This window comes from Thrips palmi, unplaced genomic scaffold (genome assembly GCF_012932325.1).
Source record: "Thrips palmi isolate BJ-2018 unplaced genomic scaffold, TpBJ-2018v1 HiC_scaffold_12, whole genome shotgun sequence".
NCBI classification, from domain to species: domain Eukaryota; kingdom Metazoa; phylum Arthropoda; class Insecta; order Thysanoptera; family Thripidae; genus Thrips; species Thrips palmi.
Genome location: NW_023144623.1, coordinates 8,074,872 through 8,094,478, shown reverse-complemented (window position 1 = coordinate 8,094,478; position 19,607 = coordinate 8,074,872). Strand labels below are relative to the sequence as shown.

General features: G+C 65.3%; 1 protein-coding gene across 1 annotated transcript in view; it reads right to left on the bottom strand.

Annotated features, from left to right (window-relative positions):
- LOC117640513 overlaps positions 1 to 19,261 on the bottom strand; it is a 32,044-nt gene extending 12,783 nt beyond the window's left edge. The window contains exon 1 of the mRNA XM_034377034.1: positions 18,440 to 19,261. Coding sequence (XP_034232925.1) covers positions 18,440 to 19,043 — 604 coding nt within the window. The 5' untranslated portion in view covers positions 19,044 to 19,261. The remainder of the gene's footprint in view (positions 1 to 18,439) is intronic.
- Between the last annotated feature and the right edge of the window lie 346 nt (positions 19,262 to 19,607).

The window sequence follows — 19,607 nt, the reverse complement described above, 5'->3', positions numbered from 1 at the left end:
CACGGCACGATCCGAGTTAATGGAAAAAGCGAATTTTACACGTGGGCGTCGTGCCCGTTGCGGTCGGCGAGGTGAAGGGGGAAAGGGGAGGGGGGGGGGAGGCCAAGACGGAGGTACCGCGCCATGCCTGCGCCTCCGCCTTCGTGATTACACGGCATCCTATAATCGGATTTAAAATTTGTGAAGCGAGCCGAAGCCATACTGGCTGAGCAAGGGCCGTTGCCGCCGCCGCGATGTGGCACGTCACGTGGCCAGCCACGTGGTGCGACAGTGCAGCGGACAGACCAATCAGTGCCCACACTACGATACGGACCGTCGCGGCCAGCACAGCGCTCCATCTCTCTCGCACTCATGAGGGGTTGCTGGAGCACCGCAACAATAGCACCCCCTGATTTGGCTGAGCAAAATCACGCCAAATACGCTGCCGGTCGGCCGGGCTCGGCCGCCGCACGGCCGGCCGGCCCGTCGGACGGACAGACAGACAGACAGACAGACAGACAGACAGACAGACGGACCGAGCACGTTTTCAGGAGGTTCACAATGCCCTGGTCCGCTGTAAGTATGATAAGTAGCCGTTAAATTCGACGTAAGAGGCGGACAAAGACGCGGCGTGGCGGGGCGTGGCGGGGCGCGGCGGGGCGCGGCGGGGCGTGGCGGGGCCTGACGTCGATAGCGGCCTAAACAGAAGCCTGCTTCATCATCTGCAGAGCCTCTTTATGCAACCGCGCAGCAAAAATGTAAGCCAAGCCGAGAGGGGCTCTGATGGTATCGAAACGGACTGGTTCCCGGCCGCGCAGCCGCGCTGCCGCACTGCGAATACTAACGTCATGCAGCAGCGAGCGGCACAGCGGCGGCCCTGCTTCGCTTGCTCGCTGCACCGCTGCGGCAGGCAGGAATTTCTCGGCCGACGGGGGGGATCGAACCCACAATCACACGCGACACGTTCGTCCGGCTGTGCCAAATCCGGTGCGACAGAAAATGAGGATCGCCATAAATTACATGGCGGCCGAACGAACAGACGGACAGACAGACAGACAGACAGACAGCAGACCGAGCAGCAGACAGACAGACAGCACTACGACACCGCAGACGGACAGGCGACACGGGGGTGGGCCGGCCCGTCACGCGGGGCGTCGCGATAAGAAAAGGACGGGCGATAATGGGTCTGGACGTGCGAGAGAGACACATTGTCCAGGAAGACGCGCTCGGCGACCACGACGACGACGGCAACCCAGGCGGCAACAACGCTTCGGGGAACTTGTCACGAACAACAAAACCGGGCCTGCCTGGGCTGGTGCACGCTGCAGTGTGGCTGCAGTGCAGGACTCCGGTATCAAGTAATGCAGGTGTAATCAAGACCGGCCGGGTCATGAGGAGCGAGCGGGCATTGTCGGCTTAGGCGTGCCGCAGAGTGCTGCCGTGGAGCCGTACGGCCCGCTTGAAAAGAAGGCCCTGCAAAGCAGCTCGGAGGCTGGGCCGCCACCGGCCCCGGGAGGCTTGGCTGGGCTCGGCTCCGCCTGGCCCGCCCTGGCTCGGGCCCCATACATTTCGCAAAAACCTATTCGTATTCTGACAGGCCCGCCGTCCCGTACCTGCCGAGCTGCAGCACAGTGCTTGGCTTTCTCAGAGCCCCCTCGGCCTTACCTCGGCCCCCTCCCCGTGCCGAGCAGGAACTCCACTCCACTGCCAAGAGGACAGGACTTCCACGAATAGGCCTCCTGGCCGGCCGGACGGCACGGCACGGCTCGGCTCCAATCAATCCGACGCTCGGATCTCGAATCGGGACGGTGCCATCCGACACAATCAAGTCTCATGCCGCAAACGAGTAAAACGGAATGGAGATCGACAGGCCCTGGCCGCCGTAATGGCGATGGCGCGGCGAGGTTGTGCAGCCACACTGGCAGCGTGGCAGCCACCGCTAATGAAAAGGGCAAAAAGGGCCGCCCCGGCCGGGCCTTGAACCCGCGCCTCCACCGCGCCGTCGGGGATCACGGAATGCCTCATCATTTTCGCGTTTTTTGTTCCCTTCCCAGGCGCTGCGGGGCTGCAGGCTGAACAGCGATTTCGTCGCTCCGTCTCTCTCGCGCTCGCGGGCCGTGCCGTGGGGTCCGTGGGGGTGCGAGAGAGACGGCTAGCGCTGGGCTCGCTAGCCTTCGCTGCAAGGGCTCCGGATCGCGCGTCCCGACCGCGAAATTATTTTTTCCCCGGCGTGAGTTACAGTGAGGATGGTTGAACCAAACCAAACCGCAGCCCTAGCGCAGGCCGAGCAGTCAGGCCGCGCTCGCCGCCGCACCGCAGACCGCCCCACCCCCCCCCCCCCCGCCCGGCTGGCGGTCAAGTTTCAAGATGGCCGCCGCAGCAACCCTTCCATTTATTCCTCCTTTTATTTTCAGCACAAAATAAGCGGCTTTACGGGCGACGTGAGCAATTTCATCGGGGCGTGCTTTATCACGCTCGAAATAGACGGTCGGACGGGCGAGCTGACGCGGCTGACAACTGACTGCCGGGCTGACTGCCGCGCTGACTCGGCATGACGGCGCCAAGGACATCGAGGACCGAACCGTGGCCGGGCGGCCGCGTGATGGCCAGATAGCAGCTGACCAGCGGTTTGACTCCGGGCAGTCGCGCTGTCTCCCTCGCACTCAAGGGGCAGCCCTGGGGGTGCGAGAGAGGCAGCGCGAGGAAGCACTGTCCGAGCTGCACCGCCCACTGCCTGCAGGCCTGCTTGACGGCGGGCAGCACTCGGCGGGCACTCCAAACTCGACTAGGCCCCACCGGGGGGAGGGGCACTGCATCGGCCGGCATCGGCCGACGGCGCGGAGAAGGTCAGCGCCGCGCTTCCCTCCTTGTCCAATCAGAGCGCGCGGCGGGGCCAAGGCGGCGCCGCGGAGCGAGTGCGACAGAGAAGGAAGGAAGGCCGGTCCCGCTTGACTGACAATCCGAAAACAATCGCGCTGCCCGCCTCGTCGGCCCGGCTTAGCCGCGAGGGCCGTGGAGGGCCGCCTACACTACAAGGGCTGGGCGAAGGGCCTGTCTGCCGGCCGGCCCCGCTGAGGCCTTACTTCCACCAGGCCGTCGAGCTCGCCGTCGAGGCTGACGTGCACGAGCACGCTCTAGAGCACGCTGCGCAGCCTGGCTCGGCACTCTAGCGCGGCGATACCGAGATAATTCACGGGCCGTTCTAACGTTCTACTGTACGTGGCAGTGCTGGCGTCCTGGCCGCGCCGAGGCCGGGGGGACACGCGGCGACACGGCGGCTAGCGTTTGTCTTGGGCGCGGTTCAAAAATGTGGCGGAAGGCTTCGGCAGCCGCTGAGGAACGAACGGACGTCCGACGGGCAGTTGCTCCGCAGTGCTCTTCGTGGGGCGCTTCGGTCCCTTCGGTCCGTCACGCGCCGACCGCCGAGACACGGTGCAGCGCGCCAATCGGGCACGACGGCAACGGCCGGAACGATCGGGGAACGACGCGGACGACGGGGAACGATCGAGGAACGAGGGTGGAGGAATGAAGAGTCATTACGTTCCAACAACTTGGACGGACGAATGCGCTTCTCTGCACCGCGGGGCCACGGAGCAGGCAGGCAGGGCCGTGGCGAGCCGCAGCAACAATGGCTGCACTGCTGCAGTGCCTGCAGCAACGGCTCGGCCACTGCGCCCTCAAAGGGACGGCCAACAAAAGCGGGAGACCGCCGCCGCGGCCGGGAATCGAACCGGGGTCGATTTCCTCGAGGCATCCGGCCGGCCGTCCAGCCCCCCGCCAGCAGGCGCCAACAACACACACGCGGGGGCCTGTGAACCGTCACACACACACACGCACACACCTCGCCTAATTAATCAAAAGAGAGGAGAGGGGGGCTGAAAGAAAGCACGGCCGTCGCCATGACGACCGCCTGCTAATAAATCCCACGTGCAGTAACGCGATGCGCCCCAACGCGGCGCAGCCCTGCGGGCGGGCGGACGGACGGACAGACAGACAGAGGGAAGGACGGGCCCGCTCATGCGTTACTTGTCCGTCCCGGAGAGGCCCGAGGTAATGATGGGTTTTTGAGAGCCCGCCCTTGCTGCCTGCAGACTGTCCAGGGACTGGCTATGCGGAGTGACGGAGGGCCGCGGTGGGCTGGCTCGGACCACTCACATCACATCACCGCCACGCCGACGCGTAGAGTTCGCGTCAGTCATTTTCATCAGGTCAGGGCTGAAGCGCGCGTTACAGCTGTGCTTGTGGCGCACACCGCAAAAAGAAACAACAACAAAACCGAGGAGCGCGGCCGGGCAACAAGAACAAGAGTGATAAACGTGCAGCGTCACATTGCGGCGCTTTGCGCCTTGCGGTTGCAGTGTGGCGGAAAGCGCGAAAAAGGAAAAGTCGACCGGCTGCGCTTTCGGCTTCGCGGGCTTCGCTTCCGCCTGCCCCAAAAACGGGGCGGGCTCACAAAAACGAGGCGGGGGGTGCAGCACGGCAGCCACGTCGTCCACGTCGGCGTCTAGTCGTTTCTAGCCCGCCTGCTGCAAGGTGCGGTGCGGTGCTGCCTCGGTGCTGCTGGGTCAGCACTGCCGTCAGCGCGTGGCCCGTCAGCTCTCCGCCGCCCCCGGCCGCCCCCGCACCGACCAGCGTTCCTCTGGGGGCCCGGCTGGCCCGAGGACGTGCCAAGGGACGGCGCGGCCAGCCAGGCGGCCAGCCAGGGGCGGCAGACACGAAAAGCCGACAGCCATGGGCTGCCATGTGCTGCCATTGGCGCTTTTCGTTATTTTCTTTGCCCCCCCGGCCGGAAGGGGCGGGGGTATTCCGACTCCCCGGATGGGCTGTCAGCATCATTACCGCCGCGGTAATCATCTTGGCCGCGGCGCCGCCGGAACAGCGTCATGAGGAGGTAGACCACGACGGCGAGCGCGCCGCGCGGAGGCTGCGCCGCGGTGGCCGCCTGCCTGGCGGCGCGCACACAATTTTACAGCCGGCTTTATTGCGTCAAAGATGGAAACTATCAGTCTCACATACGTTACACTATAATGACGCCCGCCAACAATACCACAGCGTCCAGATTGTTATTCTCCGGGCGAGGAGGGCGAGGAGGAGGCGGAGTAAAATTTCAGGGAAAAGGAGGAGTGGTCGACGCTGCGCTGGCGCGGTGCGGCGCGGCGCTGCGGCTAGGGCCGGCCGGCCAGCACCATTACCTTTTATCTGGCTTTTATTATGAGGGTCGGCCTCGCTGCCTCGCCAGCCCCGCCAGCCTCGCCAGAGCCGGGACGCCAGCGGCTGGCTGGCTGGATTCCGAGCCGGGCAGGCCCGCTGCACTGGCAGCCCAGCCCTGCCCAGCCCCGGCCACGGTGACGACGTTGAATTCCGCCGCGCCGCTCGCTGAATTTTTCATAAAACGTTTTCCACGACGGGAATTTTTTGAGGTTTCCTCCTCGCTTCGCCGGCCGCCTGCGCCGCCGCGGTCCGCCGAGCGCGCCTGGCCTGGCCTGGCTTTATAAACCCCATCGCACCGAACCGGGCAAGGCGGCAACGGCAAGGCCGAGGTGCCACCTTTTTTCCCGGCGGTGCCGTAACCAACTTTGTTTTCTTTTTCGGTTTCATTTCCTCTAAAATTGGACTGTAGGCGCGTTTGGGCTCCGGATGTAGTCGCACCGCCGCACCTGGCGGCGCGGTGGGCACACTGGAGGCTAACACTGGAGGCTGTAAGTCGCGGGGTTTACAACGCCGCCAGGCCCGCCTTCGAGGAAGGCCTCTCGAACCACAGCCAGCGCCGCATCGCCGCCGGGACGGCCGGGACGCCGCCGTAGACAATAGCCGTCAATCAGCGGGCATTAGAGGCGCCAGATCGCTGCCAGCTCGGGCTGCCCGGCTGCCGGCTGCCTGCTGGCTGGCTGGCCGCCGGTTGGCTTGGCCTCATTAGCAACCTTTCAAATCGCTAATCTGCTGCCGAGGCTGGACGGGCTGCGCCACAGCCGCGGCTGGACCCGCAGCGGCGTGGCGGCCTAGCGGCGTTAGCGGCGTCGCCTCATACATATTGAGGCCGGAAACCAGAAACAAGCACGCGGACTGCCGCCCTGCCACCGCTGCAGCAACAGACGAATTCGAAGCGCGTTGGCCCTCGTCCCCCGCCCCCCGATTTCAAATCATATTTACGGTGCCCCCCGGTGCCCTGGTGGGCCCCGGTGGGCCCTGGTGGCGGAGAGTGTAGATAGCCCGATAGCCGGGGCCTCCTCATGGGGCCCCTGCCTGCCCCTGACCGGCCGACCGGCCGGCCCGCTCATGTTGTATGCATGGGACGCATACAAATGGAAAAGAAACCTTAAAAATGGCCGCGCCGCACTGCGCGCGCTGCGCGTCCGAAAGGGACGGGGGCGTTCATAAATTGGGTAACGCGGGCAGATAGCAGCGAGGATGGCGAGGACGGCGACGAGCTTCGCATTCGACGCGCGCGTGGCCGCGTGGCCGCGCACAGGGTCGCCGCCGTCGCCATGCTGGGGGCGTCCTTGGTCCGCGAGCCGTGATAACAGGTACTTAGACCACTTCCGGGGGAGGGGCGCGACGGGCGCGTCGTGGCCGCCATCCGCCCCATCCAGGCCGCCATCCAGGCCGCCATCCAGGCCGCCATCCAGGCCGCCATCTTGGCCGCCGCGCCGTCGCATACCTCGCCGCCTGGTTCCTGCTTCGCCTCGTGTTTGCCTGCCGACTGTGTCAACACCGAGCGTTTACTTTCAGAGAGGCCGTGCTGGCGGTGCTGGCGGAGGCCAAGCAAGCCCCCGCCGTGCCTGGCTGTTGCCTGGCGCAGCGCGCACAGTTTGCAGCAGGCAGGTGGGGCCTGCCACGGGCCTGCCCGCATGCACAACAAGAATGCCACGCAGGTAGGCGAGCCACCAGGCGAGCAGGCAACAAAGGAAACTTGCAGCACCAAAATACCATCATCCCGGCACTCCGGCACTGTAATGCTGTACCACTGTTCCACTGTACACCCCACACGAAAAGCAGCTCGCTCTGCTGCTGGATACGCTTGACGCGCCTCGCGGGGTTGCTGCCCTAGACTCTGCCGTCTCATCCCGATGGGTCGCTTCGTCGCTCTGTCTCTCTCGCACACACGGGGCGCCCCCACGAGTGCGACAGCGACACAGCGATCTTGTCCCCGCCGCCCCGCCTGGCCCGGTAGATCGGGTGACGCGTCGTCTAGCTGTAACAGGACCGCGACGCGCCCAGGACACTCCCAGGACACTCCCAGGACAGGCCGGCCCACCCGGTCAGACGGCGCGCTGCGCCCACCACACTCGACGCAGAGTGTAACGTACACTGTACAGTGCGTACCGATGCCAATTATAGCAGTAATTACTCCCCTTTCGTTCAAAACACACACAAGTGCGCGCTTGCGTCTATGTACACGGTCTACACGGCCCGGCGCTGTACGCAGTGCCACGCAGTGCGCCCCATGGAACACGTGTCGGCAGGCAGGCAGGCAGGCAGGCAGGCAGGCAGGCAGGCAGGCAGGCAGGCAGGCAGGCGAGCTGGCAGGCGGTCGCAACGAGGAAACTAGTTTCAATTAGAGATCGCGAGCTCGTTCCGTGCGCCCTTCTGCCCCGTGGTCTCGGAGGGGTGGGGGGTGGCGTGCGTGTAGTTCGGTCGTGACCAAAAGCGGCCGTTCTTTGCGACATTGACACAGCACTGGGCCGTGCCGTGCCGTGCCGCGCCGCATTAGGACGATAGGCAATCGGCTACGTTATCTCCCATAATGGTATGGAAAGCGGCGCCACAAACAACGGCGTTTGCCGTTTCCACAGGCCGTTTTCCCCAGAAGCGAGTTACCCAAGCCGCGGCCCGCGATCGCAATCTCTCTCGCTCACACACACTCAGACACACACACGCACACTTCATTTCCCTGCCAAACTAAATGCAAGGGCCTCGATGCGACTGTTATTACTATATTTCGTCCCGTGTGTGTGAGTAAGTGTGCGTGTGTGTGTGCGTTTTCGGGGCGCCGTCATGTCGGCCGTGTTAATGGAGGGGGACACGTTCCGCGCCAGCGCCTCGGCTTTTAGGCCCCCGCGCGCTCTGCCGGCTCTGCCTCACCACCGCCTTTCTGAAAAGCCAAAAGCCGTCCCGAGCCATTCGACGGCGTCCTGCCCTACCCACCGCGTCAAAAATGGTTGCAGACGCCAAGCGCCACTCCCCGCTCGCTCCCCCTCCCCCTTCCCGCCGCTGCGGCCGCGCGCCATTGTCTTCAAACAATGATCTCATGCCTATTGTTGCGCTCCACCCTTCCATTTTTAAATTGCCCGCGCAATCCAGCTAGCAGCCGATACTAAATCACTTTAGCTAAGCCTTTTGTATACACGCCCCCGAGACGAAGCGGGGCCAAAGCGGCGGCGCCGTGGCGCCGAAGCGGAGCCGAAGCGGAGCCGAAGTGGGGTTGAAGTGAAGCCGAAGCGGAGCCGAAGCGGAGCCGAAGCGAAGCCGAAGCGGGGCCGAAGTGGGGTTGAAGTGGAGCCGAAGCGGGGTTGAATGGGAGCGTGGAAGTGACGTGGAGCCGACGCCGCCGCCCCCGCACACGCGGACCACGCGGCCGTCGCCGCGGGGTGCCAATTTAGCGGAACTCTCGGCAGGAAGCACGAAACACGGCGAGCCGTGGACGTCGTCATCATCGGCGTCGTCTGGCCGGCGTGCTCACGGCCGCGCGGCAAAACGCGATGCCGGGCCGAGGCGCCTGGCCTGGCCTGCCTGGCCCCAACGGATGGAATATATTACCCCGGCAGACGAAATAGAGCGAGGCGGGGAACTGCGAGCCGCGCGAAGCCGAAGCAAGCCCCCCGGCCAGCCCAGCCCAGCCAGCCGCTCGCCTGACGGTCGAAATGAAATGAAAAGGAACAAACAACGGCCCTCCCGCCTCGCCTGTGCTTCTCTCTCGCACACCGCGCTCTTGGACTGGCTGGCTGGCCGGACGGCTGGCCGACACACTGTTAGACGAAGCGCGAAGCGCCATTGCGCGAGGGGGCGCCGAGTGCCGTTCAATGCGACCGAGAATATACGACGAGTTTACAGAGGCCGCGTCGCGGAGCGCGGGGCGTCTTGAGTGTCTTGAGCCGCGACAACGTGACGTGACGAGCCGAGCCGAGCCGAGCCGAGCCGAGCCGAGCCGAGCCGAGTCGCCCCGACAGGGGGTTGGCCGGTTGGCCGGGCCTGCCGGACGCGGACAATTGCGATATTAAATCGACTGTAAATTCCCGGTTAATGAAAGGAATCGTCGCGGGGCAGGTTCGTCGGCCGTCCGGCTAGGAACATCACCATAATTTACTATCCATTGTGCGCCCCGCCCCGCCCCTCCTCGCGCGGCGACGCAGCGGGCCGGCAAGGCTGCCTTGCCTTCATCTCCGATCCATCTTCCTTCGCTGGTCTGGTCCCGTCCACCTCCTTGCAATCAGTCAGGGCGGACCGACCGGCCGGGCAGCGGCAGGACCAGGAGCAGGACGCCACCGAAATAATATTTTGGGCCGCCAGTCCGGTCCGCCGACTCGCCACGCCACTGACAAGAGGCCCGGCCTCGCGCTTCGCGCCTCGCGGCCGACAAACGAAAAACGAAAACCAAAAACGTGACTGCGGGAAAAACGCAGTGTGTAATAATCCGGCGGGCGTCTCTCATTGTCGTGACGAAAATTACTTGGCAGAGCGCGCGGCGGAGAGGGAGGGAGAGAGAGACACACGGCGAGACAGAGAGAGATCGCCTGTCGCAGATGGCAAACTTGCACACGAAAACGTCCTGACGTCGCCGGCCTGGAAATTGCCACCACCGCCCTCGAGGGAAAGGGGGGGGGGAGGGGGCAGGCGCTCCCGTTTCCACTGGTGTATCGGTTTTCGTGATGTATAGCGAGATCGGGCCGAGAGACGGCGCTGCAGACGTGGGCCGCCCGGCCGTCATTGCAGCAACTCGGAGTAGTACGTGCGTGCGTGCGTGTGAGTGAGAGCGACTGCACTGCTATAAAGATACCCGAAAAACGGCGGCAGTGTGGCAGGCCATCTCGCGTCGTCGCCGGTCTAGTCACCGAGGCGTGAGTCACCACCGCGCCGCGCCGCCGCCAAGACGGTCGTCATCATCAAGTCGTTTGTGAAGTCATAGCGCGGTCATCACCTGGACTCGCGCGGCCGATAGTGAAGGTCGCTGTGCTCATGGCCTCGTGGCGCGGCGTGGCGCGGCGGCAGTGGCGCGGCGGCCCCAGGGCGCGGCCCCGCGCCGCCCGCGCCAGGCCGCCAGACGGTGGACGCACGGACGGCGGGCGGGCGGGCAGACGGACGGACGGACGGGCGTACTGCTCGCCGCGTCGTCGCGACGAGCGGATGGAAGGCGGCTGACGGGAAGGGAAGGGGAAGGGAAGGGGAAGGGCGGACCCGGTTTGGCCGAGCGCCCGAAGATCATCACACAGCGAAAGTAGTTGTGCAGTCACCCCCTCCCCCCCCTTTTCCATCGCGTCATCCGGTAGCACACACGTCGTCCCTGCCAAGCGCAACCTCTCCCACACACACACACACACACGCGCGTGCTCTCACACACAGACACACGCGCGCGGTCTGTCTTTCGACATTGGTTTGGGAAGCTTTTCGGGACTTTATCATCCAGCCTGCGTGGCTGGCTGGATGCACGTCGCATTCCCAAGCCAGCCAGCACACTGCCAGCACTCTCCAGGCACCCCACAAAGCAGATTGGCCAAGCATGATAAAGCAGCCATCCGCCGCACTGTGTGACACGCACACACACGCACACACACACACCACCCCAAACCCCTTCGGACTAGAGGCCTAATGGCTGCGTGGGGCTGCGGTCGGCCATGGCCGTAGCCTCCCAGTGACGGATGTACCCGCAGCCCGCACACTCACACAAGCACACACACACACACTCTCACAGTGCCCCTGTCGCACTGCCCAAGGGGCCGGCAACGAGCACAATGAGTTAGTGGACTTACGTTGCGTAAGTATGTGCGCGCATGTTTGTGTGTGTGTGTGTGTGTGTGTGTGAGTATGTGACTGCTTGTGTGTGTGTGTGTGCGCGCGCGCGCTGCTTTTCGAAACGCACGCGTCGTTACATTTTCGTGCATACCCCGCGGCGTCACGAATACCCTCGCACGCACGCACGCACGCACGCACGCGGACGCTACGACCGCAGGGGGATGGTATGCGATGATACGGGCTGCAGGAGGGAAATGGGAGCAAGCGGCAAAAAATAAAAAAAACGGGAAAAGAAATAAAGATTAACGCGCGGCGCGACACCGCCGCGACACGAAAAGAATAAAAAGCGGCGGCCACACGACACTGCAAAAAGCAGAACCGGCACACGGGGCGTTTCGTTACGTTCCATGAGCACGACGGCCTGCACGACGGCCTGCACGACGTGCATGACATCAGCAGCGCGCGGCGCACTAGCGGACAAATTATTTAGTGCTGGCTCTGGCTCTGCTCGGCCGAGGGACGCCGGGGGACGCGGTTGCCAAATACGGCCGCGGAGGGTATTTGAATTGCAAGCACACACGCCGCCGTGCCGCCGTCCACCCTTGTACATCCCGGACGCGGCGGCGCGGCGGACGTGGCGGACACGCCGACACGCAGGCCGGCGGGACCGGAGCCGCCGCAGTGCCGCTCATGCAAGATTCCTTGAAAGGGGCGGGCCGGACGGCGGGGCCGGGACTCGAACCCGTGCCAAGCCTCGCCTCGCCTCGCGCGACGTGTCCCCGATGCCAAGGTGCGCCCCGCCTGATAAGCGGCAGGCGGACAAAAGGCGCCCTTAGCGGCCTGCAGGCGCGGCAGGCCGTCGTCGCGGAGCCAGACGTCGGACAGTGTGCGTGCCGCTGCGTGGGCGGGGCCGTCCCGGAGCGCGCACACGACGCGCGCCTCGCGTGACTGCCGCGACGTGATTTGGGGCCGCCCCCTTGGCCCCTTCCCCGCGGGGTTGCGTGCGCGCCGCGCGTTCCATCCGCCCGTTTCTTACAAAAGCTTCCAAGAGATGAACTGGATGATATCGGCTCGGGACGGGACGCGAGCGACGCCGGCGAGGCGAGGACCAGCCGAGAGGGCGGTGTAGAACCGCGGTGGAACCCCGACCGGGAACCGGGCCGCCCCGGCAGGGTCCCGGCGCCACCTAGAGCTTCATTAAATGTTAGTGCGGGAAGGGCTCCGGCACCGCGTACACCGCCACCAACGCGATAACGAACATCCCCGCCTCCCCACGGGGGGCGGGGCGGGGCGCGGGGCGGCCGCTGCCAGGCACCGCCGATCAGCGAGGCGTGTCCGAGCCACGATTACCGCCAGTGACTCGACGTCGACGTGGACGTCAACGGCGACGCGCATGCCGGCCAGCACGTCGAGGGCCGCGTCGCAAAAGCACGGCCGTCGTCTTTTGGCTGTGCATGCGGTTGGGCACATTCTTTACGGGCGCGGTCTATGGCTGCCTCATGCGCGAGCGGCGGGCGCGGCGGGCGGCACGGAGACGCTAAGTCGTTGCTTGCAGCGGTTGCACCAACCGCCGCCGCCACAGCGCCTCGCCTCGCCTCGCCTCGCCTCGCCCGGCCAGCGGTAAAGTAACTCCACACCGCACGCCGAGCGGCCCGCCATGACCATACCGCCCCGCCCCGGCCCCGCCCCGCCCCGCCCTACACAGACAGCAAATTCGACATTTTTTCCGTCATGAAAATGCACGCCGGCAAGCGCCGCGCCGCGCCGAGCCGAGCCGCCTCGGGGCCGAGAGTCCATGCATAGGCATCACCACGCCCCAGTCGAGCGATCCCGCTGCGCGCGCTCGTCGCTCTGTCTCTCTCGCCCCCGGGCGGCAAGCCCCACGAGTGCGAGAGAGACGGAGCGAGGCGCCACACGTGCAGCTCATCACCAACGATGAGAAACGGAACGGAAACGAGACAAAACCGAAGGCAACCCTTCTCGCTTTTCCATCGATCATGAGCCGGGCGCCGTCATCAAGGGCATCGCGCAGGCAGCGCGGCCAGCGTCGCGCTGTCTCTCTCGCGCCCGCGGCAGTCCCCGAAGGGGTGCGAGAGAGACGGAGCGGTGCCAGCCACCAGGCCGGCAGGCCCGGCAGGCCGCAGGGGAGGACGGCGATTGAAAAATAACATTGATTTATTACCCGCGGGGCTTAACGACGGGGCGGACGGGCAGGCGACGGAGTCGGTCCAAGTCGCTCGGAAGGGGCGTTCCATCAGGCCGGCCCGCGGGCCGAGTCACCAAACTTCTCACGGAGACCACATCCGACATACAGGCAATTTTGTGCAAACCTGATTACAGTGTACGAAGTAGGGATGCGCTGTGTCCGTCGCTGTCGGTGACTCTGGCACAGCGTCCGCGTCATGCGTCCGACGGCGAGGCGGCCTGGCAGCGCTGGCGGCCCGAAGGACTGACGTCACGACGGAATTATGATTGAATTACCCGGCGGCCGCAGCGAGTCTCCGGCCCCGCGAACGCCGCGAACGCCACGCCGCGAACGCCTCCGGGCACTCCAACGAGCGCAATCAGCGATCAAAGAGTTCCGCGAAGCAGAACTACGCGGCGGAACGACGGGGCTGCATTCCGAACAGCATAAGCCGCCCCGTCTCTCTCGCACCCCTACGGAGCGCCCCGCGAGGGCGAGAGAGACGGGACGCTTGGGATCCGGCCGCGAGATGCGGGACTGCAAATGATAATCTCGGGACGGGGAGCGGCGCCGGGCGTCGGGCGGCGCGAGGCTAGATGTGGACGCGGATATTGAAAAACGGTGGAGCCCGCAGGGCTCCGCGCCGAGCCCCGAAATAGCGCCCCCGCCCTTCGTGTACACTGTGTACATCGGGTGCAGCCGTCTCACCTGACCTGGACGCGCCCGAAAAAGGGGGAGGGGGTGTCCCGCGAGGCGTGGGCGTGCGTGGACGATGGAGGATGCCTGGCAGTGTAGGCCGGTTGCCACGGTTACCGCGCCCGAGATGCACAGCCGGGCAACCCGAGCCGCCGCCGCCCCCTTGGTCGTTATGCCTGTACGTGTGGGTATTAAGAGGGAGGGTGTTCCCCGCCGCCCCGCCCCGCCCCGCCGCGCCCCGCGAGCACGCCGGGCCAACTTTGAAACTCTGAAACTCGCGTAGGGAATTGCTTAGGGAGGCCATTGCGCGGTCTGGACGGCGCCGACGGCCGACGGACGGGGCACTGTATACTACTGCTCCAGAGCACGACCGCCAAGGCGAACGCCGCGAACGCCGCGAACGCGAACGGTTATGTCACGACGGCGGCGTCCGGCTCACCGATCGAAGTAGGCAAACCCCAGCCAAAGCCCTGCCTGAGAGTAACGCAGGACGCAGTGTAGGCAGCGGGCCGTAACGACCACTGCGAGGAACGGCGTGGAACGACGGGCAGAACGAGCACAGCCAGCACGGCGGAGCAGTAATGCGCGCCAGACATGGCCGCCGGAGACGGGGACGCCGAGGACGCCGACGACGTCGTCATCGCGGAGGACAAGAAGAATATGACGGTGTTTAATGCGCCGAGGCCGCCGTCGTGGCCGTGGCCGCGTGTTTTTAGGCCCACTCGCGTGACAGGCACACACACTCACACACACTCACACACACAGCGAAAGGGGCCGTCGACTCATTACGGTGTTTAGCCGCAGGCTTGGCCGGCCAGGCTGGATTCATTTCATTGCCGGCCGCCAGAGGGCGCCGACGGCGACACGAGCAGAAGAGGAGAAGAAGGACTGATCATAATTACTCGCAGGGCTTCGGGGGCGTGCCAGGGGCGGGCCGGGGGCGGGCGACAGCGGGGGTGGCTCGGCCGGCTTTGCGCACGTCACACTCACTCACTCACGCACGCACACACACATACATACACGCCAGCGCTCATGCATGCATGCATGTGTGGGTGCGCCGACACAAAGAAACTCGTCCCACCCGCAGCCAATACAGCGCAAGTACCCGCAGCCCAAGTCTAACACAACACGGCCGTCGCAGTGGGAAGGGAAGCGGCGGGGCGGCAGGGTGAGGCGGCGGGGCCGGCGAGCCCCAGAGCGTCGCGTAGCCATAGGGGCATAACGAGTGTTCCATCCACACTGATACAAGAGTGAGACCCCGTTTGCCAGGCAGGGCCAGGCATTCAAACGCCCCAAAGCCTCGACCGGGGCTTTGTAGCGAGCCAGCAGAGCGATTCCGGAGAGCGCTTTTCGCGTCGCGCTGTCTCTCTCGCACGCTCTCGCGCCACCATGCGGCGTGTGGGTGCGAGAGAGACGGACTCCCCTCGAGGACCAGCGCCGGCATCGCCCGGCCGTCGTCCCAAATCCTGCCCCGTCGCTTTTCGGAAGCAGGAGGTGCGGAAGATTTTAAGTGGGTTCGAAGGTCCTGGTTCGGCGCGCTGGGCGGGGCGGCGGGGCTTGGAGCGGAGGAGGAGGCTGATTCCGAACGGTCAGTCTGTCTCTCTCGACCTCACGGCGCGACCCGTAGGGGTGCGAGAGAGACGCGCGCTGGTGTTCCTGCTGGATGACAAGCTCCCCGACAAAGCGGACGCCGCTGCCGCTTCGACCATCATCAATTTTACAGCGACAACGCCGCGGCACCGCGCCCCGCCCCGCCCCGCCCGGCTGAAAGGGAGTTACACACAACAAAAACGAGGCGCAGCAGACTGATGCCGAACACTGCCGCGTCGCTCTGTCTCTCTCGCACCGCAACGGAACGCCCCGAGAGTGCGAGGGAGACAGAGCGACGCGGCTCTCTTCCGGAACCAGCCTGCCGGTGGTTGTTGTACACGACGCGCCGGCCGCGGCACGGCGAATCGGAACATCGGAACAGTGTAGCGACGGCGGGGAGGGGGAGGGGGGGAGGCGTCACTCAATCAAGCGTAGCAAGTTGCCTAGCGGGCAGGCGCGGCGAATGGGAGCGCTCCGAGCCCTGCGAGCGCAGCCTTGCGCAGCCATCCCCGGCAAGACGATAACCAGAAGGGGGGGGGGGCACTCCCCCACACCCCGGCCGCCGTCACCCCTTCCCGCCGGCGGCGCGACAGAGACGGAGCGCGCCTAACGCGAGGACCGAGGAGTGAGGGAGTGAGTGAGGGCGGCGACGCACAAAAACAGGCAAACTGCGAAAAACAGGCGGTGCATAACGACGCGGTGGCAGCGCCGCAGCCATCTATCAGGGCAACCCCAGCCCACCAACCCCAGCCACGTCCACCTGCCAAATCAACGGCAGCGCGCCCCCAGCCGCCCCAGCGCCGCTACCGCCGCGCAGCCCGCGACGCGCGTCAAAAATATTGACAACCCCTTGACAGACACACTCCGATAGACAATGGCGGCGGCGCTGGCGGAGCGCGGGGCCGGAGGGCGTATCTCTAAAACGCATCCAGACAGACAGCACAATACGAGCGGCGATATCTATCGCGGACGGACGGGCGGACGGGGAAGGGACTCGGCGGACGGACGGACAGACGGACAGCGAGCTGAGTGCGGTATGATGGCGACGCCCCAGGAGGCCGTGGCAGGCCGTGGCAGGCCGGCCCAGCGAGGCCTTCCATCCCCGGACTACACAGCAGAACGACGAAGAAGAAAAGAGAAAACAAATGACGGGGACGGCCAAAATGGGGGAACGGGCTGCAATTCGACGCGCCGGGGGTTTCGTCGCCCGCCCGCCAGTGCGGCGGCGTGGCCTCGAGTTGAACGAGTTGAACAGGACGAGCAAATGCCTTGGCCGCGGGGCGCCACCCGCGACCGCCGCGACCGCCGCCACCGCGACGCGACAAGTGCGACGTCGGCGGCGTGGTGGCGGCCGGTCCCCGCCGGTCCTTGAAAGCCGAGACGCGCCGGCCGAGTGTAATTGCAGTGCAGGCAACGGCGGCGTGCTCGCCGGACTCGCCAGGTGCCCGCCGATAACAACGTTTTAATTACGGCGGGTACCGAGCGGCCCGCGCTAATTAGAACACGAAAAAGGGTTAAAAAGCCACCGGGCGAGGGCATATCGCACGAACAGTGCGGCAGCGGGCATCACCCCGCCGGCCCTGGCCGGCCCTGGGCCTGCAGCCCTTATCCTGTCAGCGTGATGCAGCCCTGCCGGCCCTAGCGCAGGTGTTCCCTAGTGTTTCCCAGCAGCGGAAGAGCACCCCCCCCCCTTCCCCACACATCCGGCGCTGCCCTGCAGGCCTACACTTATACGACAGGAATAATTTAAACGCCACGAAAGCCATAGCGCGCTCGCCCTCGCCATCAATAAGGCCTCAGCTGCGTTCGATGAATTTGAAACGACCGCCGCGCCGCGCGGTCGCACCTGACTGCATCCTTACAGTGTGCGTGCCCTCCCTTTGTGATTCGGGCGTGGGAGTGCCTAGGCTTGCCTAGGCCGGGCGGCAGGCCAGTGGGGCCTGCAAGGCAAAGTTCATAGCTCGGCGTGCTCGGGGGGCAGGGGCGGGCCGGCGACGGGGGGCCGCAGGGGCGGAGCGCGGAGCGAGCCTCGTAGGGGGGACGGGACGGGGACGTGGGGACACGGGGACACCAAGCCCCGCCTGACAGTCCAGGATAGGCTCCGTCCTGTCCCGGCCAGACATGTCACAGGAAACTACCTCCACAACAGACCGCACAAAGGCCAGCCGAGCCGGCCGAGCCAGCCTGCCCTTCCCAGCCTGTTACCCTGCCGAAAACAGCGCCGAAAAACGGAGCGCGGCAAACTCGTTTAAAAATAGGCGGCCTCTGGGCCCTAGAGACCTAGAGACTCTACTGGGCCCGGCCCGTCCGGGGGTTGCCGTGCCGGGGGCGGCGGCCGGAAAATTCAGCCCTCGTGTGGCGGCCTGGATGGCGGCCTGGATGGAGGCCTGGCGCGTTGTGGAGCTGCCGGGGAACGAGCAGCCGAGCGGGTCGGCAATAATTCGGGTAAGGAAAGGCAAGGCACTCCCAGCCGGCCTAGCAAGGGCCTAGCCTCGGCTCCACTGCCAAAGTTTGCCCACCACGAGGAGACCGAGGCCGAGGCACACAAGCGCGCTCGCCGCGCTCGCCCAGAGAGAAACTTAGCCCCTTTTTCAGCGCTTCAAACTTAGTCCCGGACCCACGCGACGGACCAGGACGCCGAGTTCCGGGCGTCCCGGGCGTTCCCGCGGAGGGAGGTCTCCGGAGACGCCGGAAGGACGACTCGCCTCCGGACGCACGTTCATCGCGAACGCATTTTAGTACAGAGAGCAGCGAGAGAGAGAGAGAATAAAATGAGAGTGAGAGACGGCAAACCTCTAGAGGACATTTCAAACACACAACATGAAATGCCTGCTGGTGATGGCTGAAGAGTAATCCAAAGGTAATCCACAGTGGCGCAGGCGTGCTCGGCTAATCCATGGGGTGTGTGGCGGTAATCCAAATCACAGGTGCAGCACTAAACCACTGATGCACTTTGCACACGAACACGGCACTTCTTTTTTTTTCACTTTCTCTTTTTTTCACTTTTTGCACTGTAGCACACTCACTAGGCACCCAACTCACCCGAGAGGACGGCTCCGGCGTCCAGCTTGGCGGACGAGGGCGCGGCGGGCGTTCGGCCCGGCCACGACGCCGTGCTGAAGTCGGCCGTGGCGCCCACCTTGTAGCACGAGGAGAGGGACGAGAGGGCCGCGCTGCTGGGCATCGTCATGCCCGTCGTCATGGCCGTCGGCGCGCAGGCCGGGTACACCGGCAAGGACACGGGCTTGGGCTGCGGCCACGACGGCTCGGACGACAGTCGCGCCACCTTGCTGCGCCGGCCCGACGAGGACGACGACGACGAGGACGTCGTCACCGGCGACGACAGGCTCTTGGGGAGGTTGTTGACGAAGCGGGTCCGTCGCTGCGCCTCGGCTCGCCGGTAGTAGCAGGGGTGGATCATGAGCAGGGGCTCGGAGCGCTGGCCGGCGGGGGGCTTGGCGGCGTCCGGCAGCTCGTACTCCACGCTGCAGTCCACATGGAGCGGGCGGGAGTAATCCTTGCCGCCGACCGGGCCGGAGCCGGGGCCGCCGACGGGGCCCACGCCCACCCCGGCCGAGGCCGCGCCGCACTGCGCCGGCGAGGGCAGCGGCGGTGTCATGTCGTACGACGGGTAGCACGTCACCATATCACAAAGCACTTTTCACACTAGGGTACAGCACTGTACAAAAATAAGCCGCTTCCTCTGGCATCAAACTGGCAATTTGAAAATAAAATAAACTAAATAAAACGGCCGAGAACACTCGCACAGATTTAGTCGCACATTCCCACAGGGTGGCTCAAACCCGCAGTGGAGCCGTCACCCTCATGACTCGCACGACGCACGAGGTCCTTGCGGGTGGGGTGGCGCACCTCGACTGGCGCGCGCGCGCGGCCGCGCCGCGGCACCGCAGCCACGCCACGCCGCCACGCCCGGCCCGGCAGCGAGCAGCTTGAGGGAACTCCCGCGAGAGAGCAGCACTCGTCGCGCCGCCGCGCCCCCCACCCCTCCTGGACCTGTTCAGTGGGCAGGGCAGGGCTGGGCAGCGCAGGGCAGCGCAGGGCAGGGCAGGCAAGCGCAGGGCCGGCCGCCGGGCAGGGCTGGGGCTGGGGACCGGGGGGAACTGCTGGGGTCGCCCAAGTGGAGGGGGAACCCATGCGAACTCTTCTGCTTCCTGTGCCGTGCGATTTCATAACAAGGTGAGCAAAGGTA